We start from the raw sequence: 15104 nt of genomic DNA, 5'->3' as shown, positions 1-15104 counted from the left end.
GCAGCTAAGAAGCAAATTTCAGCTAATTTTATCATTTTCTAAAATTTTGTCCATGTTTTGATAAGATGCAACTTGGAGCTTATTTTACTTTCTACAATATATTGTGATGTCGGAAGCACGATGGTGTATTAAAACAAATACGCTAATGCTGAAGATTCATTTCCGTTCTCTTTTTGATGTCGAATAGGTCAGTTTTTCCTGGTGAAATAATGTCATCTTCGTATTTTTATATACCAATTTTGTAGGATTTTCTGATTTCAGACCGAATGAGGTGGTGCAGTGGTTACCACACTGGACTCGCATTCGGGAAGACGACGGTTCAACTCCGCGTCCGGCCATCCTGATTTAGATTTCCCGTGATTTCTCTAACCTTTGAACGGGCACGGACGACTTACTTCTCCATCCTTCCTTAATCCCCTCCTCCAAATCAACCAGCCAAAACCACAGTGTCAGACTTCTCCTTGAAATAAAACATATTTAGTTTACATTCGCAATAGCTACATTCCATCCTTCTGTTATTCCTAACATCACCGAAGAGCGGATTTTGCAACCGAATGTTAGTTTCGTAATTGGATCGATGCGTTTGCAAAGCCTGATAACTGCATAAATCGGGTGCAAAAACAGCTAAGTCAATATTTCACTTAAGATTTTAGCTCATAAAACATAATCGTAGATTTCAGCCGTTAATGCCGAGTAATTAATTAACTTTTCACAACTGGGATTCATAGTCATGTAAAATGTTTCGAAAGACTTTATGTTAACGCCAGTGACTGTTAAACGTTTTGTTTCCACTATAGCAAATTCGGCCTTAGGCCATTATCAAGTGCAGATGTTTTGGCTTTAAGGCATGTCAACTTTATACAGTCTGACACGTTTGTATAGCAGCGTTACGAATGTATATAATATCAAATGACGACCTATAAATGGGTCAACCTGTGTAAAATTGACATGGCTTAAAGCCAAAAGATCTGCACTTGATAATGGTCTAAGGCCGAAAATGCAGTAATGGAAATAAAAAGTTTAACAGTCACTGGCGTAAACATGATGTCTTTCAAAATAGTAATTAATTATTTTTTGCTTATTTTTAAAAAAGAAATGAACACTTTAATAGCTTGGCTGAGACGAGTTTTTCGCGATTATCTCAGTTTTGCCTATCCTACAGTTAGCGGCTTTTGCATCTGGACTACCCATTAGGGTGACGAATAACTCCTGAATTCCAAAGTGCTGCCAAATGTCCATCTAAGACAATGACTACGCGTAGGGAGTTGAAAAGAATGTGGTACAACGATCAAACAGCTCCTCACAAGCCACTCTTCCATTTCTGTAATCAGAGCTAAGCGAAGCTTGAGATGGTGTGACGAGCATCGTCAAGGGACCATAGAGTAAATATCTCTGGAGTGAGCATTCACATGCGCAGAACAGATTTTGTGTTGTCAACATACATTGCCGGCCTGGTCACGTGATCTCGGGACGTCGTGTGTTTGTCCGTATAGCGCCCTGTATATTTAAAATGTCACTACATCCCTAGTACAGACGGTTCTTTTCGTACGAGTCGTGGATTATTTATATATGTTGCGAAGACATTTTAACAGTATCCATTTGATACCGAGAATAAACCAGCTACGTAACTTTTAAAGGCAAGTGATATTACATTCAGCTTCTTTGCGATAGGTGTCATAGTTCAGATGCACTCGATTTTTGGTAGTTTTTGGTATGATACCGCACTTTATAGTATTACAGAGTCTGAAGTACGTTTTTGCAGTGATAGTCCTGCAAAACGACTTGACAGTACGTTAGTACTTTCGCAAGTGTCCGAAAAACACCGAATTTACCACACATTAGCGATTATATCCCAGCTAATTCGTCCTTTTTCTTGTATTTTTGCGTATTTATTTTCTCGTTTTTGCGACCTAAAGCACAATTTTTCTTACTGGTGGCACCTTGAGGTATTTATTTAACGCATTTTAAGTACTTGCTCCCAGTTCATTAAATAAATAGTAGACGGAGTAATCTATATACATAATTGACAAGTCACTGATAAATGCATGGAGGATAGTATTTACTGAAACAACAAACCTTTCCCTTTCCTGTTCCACTAGCAAATTTACGAGAGGAAGCGATTGTTTGTAAGCTTTTGTACTAGCCGTAATATCTATTATATAGTCATAAAATCGTAGAAAAATAGGTCTACAGAACCAAGTCTTAATTATAATGCGTCTCGAAATTTTTAAACGTATATAGTGTCTCTTACTAAAATGAAAACTATAATTAGAGCTATATGGAATGTACCCATGAAAAGTTACTATCCCTCCTTTCACATATTTTTCTTTCCATCCGTAGCAACAACGTAATTCACCATCGCTATTACACTATCAACAAACGGTGAAACACAACAAAAACTCTTGGTATTATAAACTTCGAACGCTGCAGAAAGCACACAGGCACAGCGATGTCAAAAATGGCTCTGAGCACTATGGGACTTAACATCTATGGTCATCAGTCCCCTAGAACTTAGAACTACTGAAACCTAACTAACCTAAGGACAGCACACAACACCCAGCCATCACGAGGCAGAGAAAATCCCTGACCTCGCCGGGAATCGAACCCGGGAACCCGGGCGTGGGAAGCGAGAACGCTACCGCACGACCACGAGATGTGGGCCACAGCGATGTCCCGAGATCACGTGACAATCCTGGTTTAATGTTGACAACATGCGCAGAACGCAATGCTCACTCCAGAGATATTTACTCTATGCACGGGACAGAAGATGACTGGAATCAACCGATTTTGGATAGTAAACGTTGTCTGCGTCAATGAAGTATGGAGATGATGGAGATGAGGTATGGGTGTGTATTTGGTCATTGTATGGTCCCCTTATTGCGCTCAAGAAAATGCCAAATGCGGAAGGATATAAACACAATTTTCAGCATTGTTTGCTGCAAACAGTAGGAGAACAGTTCGGAGATAATAATTTTATCAGCGCGACAGTGCGTCCTGTAGTAAAGCAGCGTCTGTGAGGAAATGGTTTCTGGTCAGTAACATTTCTGATATGAACTGGACTGTTCAGAGTGCTGATCTGAACCCAATGGAAAGCTCCAGCGTCCGACTGTAGTGACAAGAGCGTGACTTTATTTCTAACAACGAAAACGAGAGTAATATTAAATCGATAGGAGACCCTATTTGAAGCCGACTCCTTACAAATAATAACAATAACATACTTTTGTTCTGACTGAAACCCAGTAGATTCCACAGCAGACAGTAAACAATAATTGGTTGACCCCGACGCAGTCTCTCACAAACCTAAATAAACAAGTTGTTAAACATCCCCCAGGCAGCGGCTAAGCCATGTCTCCGCAATATACTTTCTTTCAGGAGTGCTAGTTCTGCAAGGTTCGCAGGAGAGGTTCTGTAAAGTTTGGAAGGTGAGAGGCGAGGTACTGGCGGAAGTAAAGCTGTGAGGACGGGGCGTGAGTCGTGCTTGGGTAGCTCAGTTGGTAGAGCACTTGCCCGCGAAAGGCAAAGATTCCGAGTTCGAGTCTCGGTCCGGCACACAGTTTTAATCTGCCAGGAAGTTTCATATCAGCGCACACTCCGCTGCAGAGTGAAAATCTCATTCTGGAAACAAGTTTTTCTACTGAAATCAATTATTTGTTTCTGTTCTTCAACTTTCACTGTATAGGGCTTCCAAGTCCTTCGGTTTACCCTTCATCATAAGATTTTGCAACATGTACGACATTAAATTGTATAAAAACGGTCTCAAGTTTTATTGTTCAGTCTGGCTATGCATGACGCCGACAGCCAGGACGTGTGCTGTACCATGTCCCTCCATCTCTTATTTCGTGTTTCAACCGGTGACCATAGTGTTGCTGTCGATGGCGTACATTACTGGACTGGTATGTTTCTGCTGCACAGATATCTGAGAACAGGAATTACGTAGGCAGCTTCACGGACAACATAATCTCCTGAATGTGCGAGGACGTGGAAAGGAACAGAAATATCACAGGGTTCTCTTAAATAGTTCGCTGGCAATCGTATGGTACATAACTAGAGAATTGGGTGGTGTGTAATTATAGAGGTTACACAATTCGTCGACGTAGTACCAACGCTAGAACATTTATACTCATTAATTCTAGTATTTCTTCTGAATCAGTTAGGTCTGGGAGTTAATGTGTTCGGATATTCAAGAAAGTTTTCTTACATTCTCTGATGCGAGGAGATAGCGAAAGGCACCCTAGCTCGCCAGCAGTGACTTATTTACGAAGTAGGTCAGCCAGTGAGAGGAGCGAGGGCACAGCAGCAGGGACACTAACAACTCGGGGCGCGCGTCTTCGGTGGAAGTCTGTCCCAGCGATGTTAATGCGAGCCGCCTTTATGCGCTCGGCATCGGAAACTTTACGACCATCAAAAGATACTGCCTGGCATTACGACGTAGCGGCCGTATTACGCCAAGTAAATCCATCGATTGCAAGTCTTTTTATGATAGCACTTTCCTCACATTCATTTCATGAGCCTGCCAGCTACGTATATAACAGCTCAAAAAAGAAAACGATTACTAATGCGAACCATGGTGGTTCAAGTGAAAGTAGTCACTTATATCTCTGCACAGCTCTTCTCTGCCTTTTATTGTTCCGAACTTACGAAAGACAAATGTTTTTACTATGCAGAAATTAATCCTTCACTTGAAGTCACATGTACTTTAAATCATAAGAACTTCACCTGGATAGTATTAATCTTACGTTTTACCGCCACCTTAATGAACTTCGCAGTATTAGCAACTGAGTCTTCCATACAGACTACTGCAGAGCCCCCGAGCGAATATCACAACACCTCGGGATGAAGAGCGGTGGGAAATCGGGGCTTAACGTTCTGTCGATAACGAGGTCATTAGCAACAGCGCACAAACTCGGATAATGGGTGGAAAAGGAAATCCAGCCTACGTCTTTTCAAAGAGAAAACATTTGCAGTCGGTTTGAACGATTACTGTGCATAGCGAAAAACTTAAATGTAGATACTAAAATGGGAAATCTGAACAACGTCCTCCGGTTTGAGAGCCCAGAATGTTAACCACTGCGCAGTCTGTGTGTTTGGGGTAATTAGTATCCGTAAGTGATGTCGCACATATGCTATCTCGGATTTCAACAACAATCAGAATCTCCAGGACCACTTGGAGTGACTATACAAGCAACGTTCTAGTCATTATGCGTCTCACGCAATTAGTTGCGTAGGGATGGTTCCTATTTTCAGTATCTTGACGAGTTCCATGCCATAATTATGGTACAGGAAGGTAACTGCTAACCATTTCTCTTGTGAGCTCACCTGTCTACTCGGTAAGGTTCGTTACAGTTCACATATCACGGGTTCGAAAGTTGTGAATACTCATTCATCTACATCTGCATGGATACTCTGCAAATCACATTTAAGTGCCTGGCAGAGGGTTCATCGAACCACGTTTATAATAATTCTCTGTAATTCTAATCTCGCAAAGCGCGCGGAAAAAACGAACACCTATATATTTCCGAGCGAGCTCTGATTTCCCTTAATGTATTTTTCTTCGTAAGCCATGCGTTATTGACGACCCTCCGTAATACATTTCGTTCCCTATGCTGAAGGTTGCGGCGAGCTATTAGAAATCCTGGCCACTGCAGAGAGCGGTTCTCTTCAGACACATCCCATACGAAACGGGAGTGAGGCAAAACCATTCCTAATTTGCGGTATTTGTAAGGTGTTTTCCAAACGCGTAATTTGCCTTACAACAAATGAAAGTTCGAAAAACCGTGAAAGACACTAGTAGATAGGGACTAATCGATTCGAAACAAAGTTATACTCCGGCCTGAAAGACAGGACAAGATTCTCGAAATCAAAGACATTGCAGAGTCCATTTATTGCCAGCCAGATACCAGGACAACTGCTTGTGTGGGAGAGGTGGTTTCCATTGGAAATACCTGTGAAAGAATTTTCATTTAAGACTCTTTCATTATTACATACCGCCAGAAACCTTTGACGGAACCATTGGATTGGAGCTATTTTAATTCGATATGAATTTTGCAGTTGATTTTGAACTAACTTCCCAATGAACTAGAGACTTGAAACTTTTAGCATAGCGTAGAACCCGATGGCAGCGCCATGTTAACCCGTTGTCGTGTGCTGGTGTATGGCGAAGCATACATTGTATATCATTCTACGACACCCTTTTCCGGTTCTGCTTGCGAATGATTCGTGGAAAGAACGTATGCTGATAAGTCCCCGAATGAACTGGTTTCTCACTAATTTTTACCATAGAGGTTTATTCGTGAGATAATCGTTGGGGGAAGCATTGTAGTGGTTGACTCAGGTGAAGAGTGAATTAATTCTGAAATTTACCACTTGCCCCAGGTATAGTCTCATCAAAATTTTTGAAAGACTAAAAAGCAGCACTTTCTAAAATGGATTAAGAAGTATAAAATAATTTCTCCTAGTTCCATATAGATTCCTATCCCCATAAAGACAGTACTGAAAATTTGTGGTTGTGAATTTTTAATTACTAGAAAATATGTATTGAATTTAAAACGAAAAACGTCGGGTGTACGCAATAGTAAGGAGGTGAGCTACCATGCATCTGTAACGCAATTTATGCGTCCCACCTTTTTCGTTTTAAATTCTACAAATATTTTCATAGCTATTAAAAAGTCACAGGCAAAATTTTTGGTGTCGTCTGTGTGTTGTTAGGAATCTGTATGGGACAACAAGAAATCATTTGATACTTTTTAGATCGTTTTAAAAACGCGTTAAATTAAAGAGATTTTATTTAAATAGTTACTTAATTTATATCTTCGATAATGAGTCATCGACAAATATATTTATGCCTAACCCGAGTGTAATTAAATGAGAACGTTGATCATGCCGAGGAGAAAACCAAGGTCGTATTTGGAAAGAGAATTAAAATTCATGTGCGAAAAATCAAAATCTTGAGGTTTGCAGACAACATTGTAATTCTGTCAGAGACGGCAAAAGATTTGAAAGAGCAAGTGAATGGAACGGTTAGACTCTTGAAAAGAGGTAATCAGATGAATATCAACAAAAGAAAAGCGAGGTTAATGACACTAAAGTAAATATTTGTCGGCGACCAAAGAGGAGAAGATATAAAATGCAAACTGCCAACAGCAAATGCCGCATTTCTGAAAAAGACAAATTCGCTAACATCGAACAAAAACTTAAATGTTAGGAATTTTTTGAAGGTATTTGTCTAGCAAGTAGCCTTCCGCGGAAGAGAAACGTGAACGATTACCAGTTAAGAGCAGAAGAGAAGCTACTAAAAATTGGTCCTACGAAAAAATGCTGAAAATTAGATGGCTAGATCGGTGGTACTGAAACCGGTTGGTGAAAAAGAAGTTCAGAGCACAATTTCCTTTTTTGCCATCAGTCTTCTCAATGGTGTGATGCGGCCCGCCACGAATTCCTCTCCAGTGCTAACCTCTTCATCTCAGAGTAGCACTTGCAACCTACGTCTTGAGTTATTTGCTGGATGTATTCTGATCTCTGTCTTCCTCTACAGTTTTGGCCCTCTACAGATCTCTCTAGTACCATGGCAGTCATTCCCTCATGTCTTAACAAATGTTCTATCATCCTGTCCATTCTCCTTATCAGCCCGCATCTCGTGGTCGTGCGGTAGCGTTCTCGCTTCCTACGCCCGGGTTCCCGGGTTCGATTCCCGGCGGGGTCAGGGATTTTCTCTGCCTCGTGATGGCTGGGTGTTGTGTGATGTCCTTAGGTTAGTTAGGTTTAAGTAGTTCTAAGTTCTAGGGGACTGATGACCATAGATGTTAAGTCCCATAGTGCTCAGAGCCATTTGAACCTTATCAATGTTTTTCACATATTCCTTTCCTCTCCGATTCTGCTCAGAACCTCCACATTCCTTACTTATCAGTCCACCTAATTTTCAACATTCGTCTGCAGCACCACATCCCAAATGATTCGATTCTCTTCTGATCCAGTTTTCCCACAGTCCATGTTTCACAACCATACAATACTGTTCTCCACACGTACATTCTTAGAACTTTCTTTCTCAAACAAGGCCGATATTTGGTATTGGTAGCCTTCTCTTGGCATGGAATGCCCTTTTTGCCAGTGCTAGTCTAATTTTGATGCCCTTCTTGCTCCGTCCGTCATTGGTTATTTTACTGCCTAGGTAGCAGAACTCCTTAACCTCGTCTACTTCGTGACCATCAATCCTGATGTTAAGTTTCTCGCTGTTCTCATTTCTACTACTTCTCATTACCTTCTTCTTTCTTCGATTTACTCTCAACCCATACTCTGTACTCATTAGCCTGTTCATTCCGTAGGCAGTTTATGTAATTCTTCTTCACTTTCACTCTGGGAAGCAATGTCATCAGCGAATCGTATCATTGATATCGTTGCACTTTGAATTTTAATTCCACTCCTGAACCTTTCTTTTATTTCTACCATTGCTTTCTTGGTGCACAGATTGAACAGTAGGGGTGAAAGGTTACATCCTTGTCTTACACCCTTATTAATACGAGCACTTCGTTCTTGGTCGTATACTCTTATAATTCCCTCTTAGCTGTTGTACATATTGTATATGTCCCTTCTCTCCCTATAGCTTACCCTCACTTTTTTCAGAATTTCGAACATCTTGCACCATTTTACATTTTCGGCAAATCCTATCAACGTGTCTTGATTTTTCTTTAGTCTTGCTTCCATTGTTAACCGCAACGTCATAATTGCCCCACTCGTGCCTTTACCTTTCCTAAAGCCAAATTGATCGTCATCTAGCGTATCCTCAATTTTTTTCAATCCTTCTGTATACTATTCTTGTAAGCAACTTGGATGCATGAGCTGTTAAGCTGATTGTGCGATAATTCTCGCACTTGTCAGCTCTTGTTGTCTTCGGAAGTGTGTGGCTGATGCCTTTCCAAAGGTCAGGTGGTATGTCGCCAAAATCACACATTCTACACACCAACGTGAATAGTCGTTTTGTTGCCATCTCCTCCAATGATATTGGAAATTCTGATGGATTGTTATCGATCCCTTTAGCCTTATTTGATCTTAAGTCTTCCAAACCTCTCTTAAATTCTGATTCTATTACCGGATCCCATATCGTTCCTAAATCGACTTCTGTTTCGTCTTCCATCGCATCAGACAAATCTTCCCCTCAGAGGTTTTCAATGTATTCTGTCCACCTATCCGCTATCCCATCTGCATTTAACAGTGGAATTCCCGTTGCACTCTTAATGTTATCGACCTTACTTTTAATGTCATCGAAGGTTGTTTTGACTTTCCTTTATGCTGAGTCTGACCTTCCGACATCATTTCGATTTTTCGATGTCTTCACATTTTTCCTGCAGCCATTTCGTCTTAGCTTCCCTGCACTTCCTATTTATTTCAATACTCAGCGACTCGTATTTCTTTATTTCTGAGTTTCCCTGTACATTTTTGTACTTCCTCCTTTCATCGATCAATTGAAGTATTTCTTCTGTTACCCGTAGTTTCTTCGCAGGTTTTCCTTCCCAGCTTCTGTGATGGTCCTTTTTAGAGATGTCCATTCCGCTTCAACTGTACTGCCTACTGAGCTGTTCCTTATTGTTGTATCTATACGGCAACTTCAACCGTATCTAGTCATTCCTTTGTATGTCCGTATCCCACATCTTTGAGTATTTATTCTTCCTGACTAGTTTCTTAAACCTCAGCCTACTCTTCATCACTACTATATTGTGATCTGAGTCTATATCTGCTCCTGGGTACATCTTACAATCCAGTATCTGTTTTTGGAATCTCTGTCTGACCATGATGTAATCAAACTGAAATCTTCCCGTATCAAACGGTCTTTTCCAAGTATACCTCCTCCTCTTGTGGTTCTTGAACAAAGTATTCGCTATTACTAGCTGAAACTTGTTACAGAACACAATTAGTCTTTCTCCTCTCTCATTCCTTGTCCTAAGCCCATATTCTACTGTAACAACTGCATTCCAGTCCCCCATGACTATTCGATTTTCGTCCCCCTTTAGAAACTGTATTACCTTTTCAATATCCTCATACACTTTCTCTATCTCTTCATCTTCAGCTTGTGACGTCGGTTTGTATACCTGAACTATCATTGTCAGAATATTTGACGAAATGAAGGGATCAGTTGTTGGGATACATCTTGAGTCATTAAAAAATCGTTGCTACAATACTGAGGTGTGAGGACGGAATAGAGATTGCAGAGGGAAAGAAAGGTTCAGATGGACGTAGGCTGCAATAGATACGAAAAGGAGAGGACGCATGTACAGGATAGACTAATGTGGATTACTGCATAAAACTGTTCTTCGGACGGAAGACCACTACAACTGTGCATCTTCGAGTATATGATTATGTGTACACGAGAGTAAATTTGATGGCATGCTCGACATGTGCAGTGTCATCAGTCTTCTGACAGATGCGGCCCGCCTCTAGTCTCAATCCTGTGCCAGCATATTCATCTCAGGGTAGCACATGGGACTTACGTATGTTCTCAGTTATTCCAATCTCTGTCTTCCTCTATAGTTTTTATCCTCTACAACTCCCTCTATCACCATGGAAGTTATTCCCTAATGTCTTAAAACATATCCCATCATCTTGTTACTTCTTGTCAGTGTTATCCACATATTCCTTTTCTCGCCGATCCTGCGAACTTCTTCATTCCTAAACAGTCCATCTAATTTTCAATATTCTTCTCATCTGAAATGCTTCGACTATCCTCCGCTTCAGTTTTCCCACAGTCAATATTTCACTACCATATGACGCTCTTTTTTCCAGTGCTAGTTTCCTTATTATGATCTCTTTGCTCCGTCTGTCATGAGTTCTTTTGGGCCTTAGAAAGCAAAATTCCTTAACTTAATCTACTTCGTGATCACCAATTCTGATGTCAACTTTCTCACTTTTCTCATTTCTGCTACTTCTCTTTACTTTTGTCTTCCTTCGATTTACTCTCAATCCATGTCTTGTACTCATTATACCTTTCATTCCATTCTTTTCTACTTTCACTAATGGTAGCAATGTCATCAGCGGACATTGTCGCTGATATCCTTTTAGCTTAAGTTTTAATCACAGGCTAGAAGCTTTCTTTTATTTCCCTCATTGCTATTGAACAGCAGGGGCGAAAGACTGCATCCTTGTCTTACACCTTTTTATCCGTGCACTCCCTTCTTGGTTTTCCAGTGTTGTTGGTCCCATTTGCTTCTCGTACATGTTGTACATTACCAGTCTTTCCCTCTAGTTTAACCTATATTTTTCTCAGAAATTCTAATACGAGGATTGGAACTTTAATAGTGGCAACTATTTATTTACATCTCGTACAAAATAGATACGTGTTTCGAAGTTTTAGTGACCTTCAAAGTAGTCACCAGCATTGTGTATAACCCGTTGCCAGCGATATGGAAGTCGTAGGATACTCTTTGCAGTGCCAGTTGTGTTGACAGTTCGAGCAGCGCGGTCTATTGCCCGACGAATTTGTAGCAGTTCTGAAGCGAATGCCGTGAAGTGTTTCCGTCTGTTTAGGAATCAAGTTGAACACACTAGGGCTTAAGACAGGGGAGTGAGTATGTTGTATAGCACTTAGCAACCCCATCAGTCAAACAAATCAGTAACAGCTTGCACTGTACGCGTTGAGCATTGTCCTGCAAAATGATGGTCAGGTCCTGCAGAATGTGTCATCAGTTCTGTCTCTATGTTGTACATTTTTGGAACACAACCGAAGACCAGCTTAGAGACAGAAGTAATGACACTTTCTACAGGACCTGACCATCATTTTGCAGGCAATACTATGCTCAAGCACGTACAGAGCAAGCTGTTACTGACTTGTTTGACTGATGGGGTTGCTAAGTACTACACCACCTACTGCACTCTCCTGACTTAAGCCCTCGTGAGTTTAACTCGATTTCTCAATTGAAGGAAACACTTCATGGCATTCGCTTCAGAACTGCTACAAATTCGTTAGGCAATAGACCGCGCCGCTCGAACTGTCAACACAACTGGCACTGCTAAGAGTATCCTACGACTTCCACATCGTTGGCAATGGGTTATACACAATGCTGTTGACTACTTTGAAGATAAGTAAAACTTTGAAACACGTATCTATTTTGCACGGGCTGTAAATAAATAGTTGCTACTATTAAAGTTCCGACAACGGACTTGCCGCAGTGGATACACCGGTTCCCGTGAGATGGCCGAAGTTAAGCGCTGTCGGGCGTGGTCGGCACTAGGATGGGTGACCATCCAGGCCGCCATGCGCTATTGCCATTTTTCGGGGTGCACTCAGGCTCGTGATGCCAATTGAGTAGCTACTCGACCGAATAGTAGCGGCTTCGGTCAAGAATACCATCATAACGACCGGGAGAGCGCTGTGCTGACCCCATGCTCCTCCTATCCGCATCCTCCACTGAGGATGACACGGTGGTCCGATGGCCCCAGTAGGCCACTCGTGGCCTGACGACGGAGTGCTATTAAAGTTCCAGTCCTCGTAATTGGTTAAGCATTGAAGAGAGTTGCGCACTAGACAACCGGCAGTTTTGTCCACAGTTCTTAACGGTAGGTTTACAGCGGCGACGCGCCTGTAGTCACGGAGCTGGTTCTTCTGTCGCAGGCGGACGGCGGACGTGCGCTCGGTGGGCTACTCGGAGCTGTTCAGCCTGTCGCGGGAGGACGTGCTGGCCGCCATGAAGGACTACCCGGAGGCGCAGGAGATCCTGCAGAACCTCGGCAGGAAAAGGTACGCCTTACCGCAGTTCTCTTAACAGCTCATTACCCTGTCTCCCTCCTTTTCTTTACTCCGCCACCGGATGGCGCTTTTTCACTCTTTCTTTGTTTTGCGTCCGCTAGAGATTCTTATCCTCAGTAACAATGATAAAAACAAAAAATTAGTTTAAATTCTTAATATTATTGTCTAGTACTGAATTTGTGGTTCAAGTCTAGTGTTTCCAGCTATATTGGCGTCATATGGGTGGGTGTATCACACAAGCTACCCAAAACTTCACTTTTTTTGTAGTAGGGTCCACGAATGCCTAGAAGAAATAAATAAATATTCAAGCTTGACTAATTTATCTAGAATTAATCAGATACCAAGGAAAAGTGAGAATAAAACTGTGCATGTCCAGTTGCACAAAAAACGCCACTTTCGAATCTCCTTTGCCGTCGTTACCATTGCAACAAGTTTTTTGTGCTGATCATCTCTTCTGTCAGTGGCCTGAGGAGAGTTGTAATTTCCTACCACCTTCGGATGTCCTAAGGACTACCCCTGTCATTCTGCTACTGGTATTCCTTTCCAATGACTGAGCAACACGACAAACAGAGGACACTTATTGGCTTCTTAGAGAAGATCTAGATATGATCCACTTTGCTGCTGACGATAACATGATCAATAACTACCAGCTAAAGCATTGGAAGATGGATGCCTGACGACTGGATCGAAACAGTTATGATAAAGACCATCATGCGTACATTGCTGGTTAAATCTTCTTAATTGGTACGCCGTGTGATATCCCTCTTCAAATTTGTAGAACGCTCGACATTTCGAGTCATCTTCAGCAATGTTCCTTAGGATACTTCTGGTAACTTTGGGTGACCGATCACTGAACACTATACGTGAAGGAAGTCCAAGCAGAGGGGGCGAAATTTCGAGCATTCTAGAAGTTTGATGTGGAATATGATGCAGCGCAGGAAAACAGATTTTTCCAGGGACGACAAAGGATGCTAAAGCCTGATGCCTTATGTTGTGTGTATAGTTTCTTCTTACACATCTGAAGAGCGGTTAAAAATGGATCATGCGAACTTTACTCGGGGCATACACTTTGTGGTGCTTATCGCATATACAGAAAACTCAGTCGCTACAGCGAGGCACATGTGACTGTGAAGCTCGTGGAGTGGATCCATATAGGCCCTATTGTGTTGTCATTCTCCATTTTCTCTCGGTCTAATTTATGACGAAATAGTTCACACGTAACAGCCGGAGTCAGTGTTCATTGGGCACAATAGGTAGACAAGCTACCACGTTACCATCATCACGTGTGCTGGCGAACTGATGGGCTGGGAGCTGATGCAGGAATTATATATCTCCACCTCCCCCAACCCTCTCCCCAACCTCTCCAACCTGGGGCATTCTATGCGGTATCTGAGCCCAGATACGGGGGGAGGCGGGGGGGGGGGGGGGGAGGGGGGAGGAGGCTAAGAGATCCTGGACACAAAGGTGTGCCTCGACGTGGACCGCGTACAGAATGCCAGGTTGGAGGGGCAGGGACGGGAGAACAGATATAAGCCCTCCATCAGCTCCTAGGCAATTAATTCTTCAGGGCACCTGATTATGGCAACGTGCTCACTTGTCGAAATATTGTGGCCATCGGGCACTGACATCCACCCGTGAACTATTCCGTCACACATATTTTTCCTCTCAATTGCCGAACCTACCTGTACCTTAGCTGTTTTCATCTACCAGACTTACCAGTCCAGACCTGACATAATGGTCCTACATTAACGCAATAAAAATAAAATATCAAACATAAAACGCAAATTAATGTTTACGCATTGGGCGTAGATAGGTGGTTCAAGGGAGGGGGGGGCGGGGGGGGGGGGGGTATCGGGATTCTAATCGTCAGTCGGTCCTAGGATATTTACAATCACTTTTAACTCTTTAAACCTATGACAATGGTACACGAAAAACCTCAAGTCACACCATGATTCGGAGTCGATGTTAACTTTAAATGCCCAGATTAATCAGTTTAGAGGAGAAAATGAATGGCATCCCAACACCAACAACTCCATAGATAGTAAAGCGCAGTGGTGTGCGAAACAACCTTCAGTTGTTGACAGCTTTACTATGTAAATAGGATTGTGGCGGATAAGAAAGTGTGTTCAGTTGTTTCACTGTACTGTGTGTTAGTGCTAACAATGTTCGAGTGACTTTCAGCGCTTCAGCCGGAGGCAACGGCAACATCCGCGGCCGTGGGTCAACTGTCACGGGGCACTTCGGACGCATCAACCCGGATCATGCGTAATGCCATACATATAGTGTTTCCAAATACCACGTATTCCTTGAAAACCGGGGGCCGTATGCAGTTGCAATCAAACTAGAGTAGCAGCAATATAAGTACATATAGGAA

General features: G+C 42.1%; 1 protein-coding gene across 1 annotated transcript in view; it reads left to right on the top strand.

Moving 5' to 3' along the window:
* Positions 1-15104, top strand: part of LOC126204156 (uncharacterized) — a 1030415-nt gene that overhangs the window by 795572 nt on the left and 219739 nt on the right. Inside the window, exon 15 of the mRNA XM_049938564.1 lies at positions 12596-12721. Coding sequence (XP_049794521.1) covers positions 12596-12721 — 126 coding nt within the window. The remainder of the gene's footprint in view (positions 1-12595; positions 12722-15104) is intronic.

Source organism: Schistocerca nitens, chromosome 9 (genome assembly GCF_023898315.1).
Source record: "Schistocerca nitens isolate TAMUIC-IGC-003100 chromosome 9, iqSchNite1.1, whole genome shotgun sequence".
Lineage (NCBI taxonomy): Eukaryota > Metazoa > Arthropoda > Insecta > Orthoptera > Acrididae > Schistocerca > Schistocerca nitens.
This window is presented reverse-complemented; position numbering and strand designations above follow the sequence as displayed.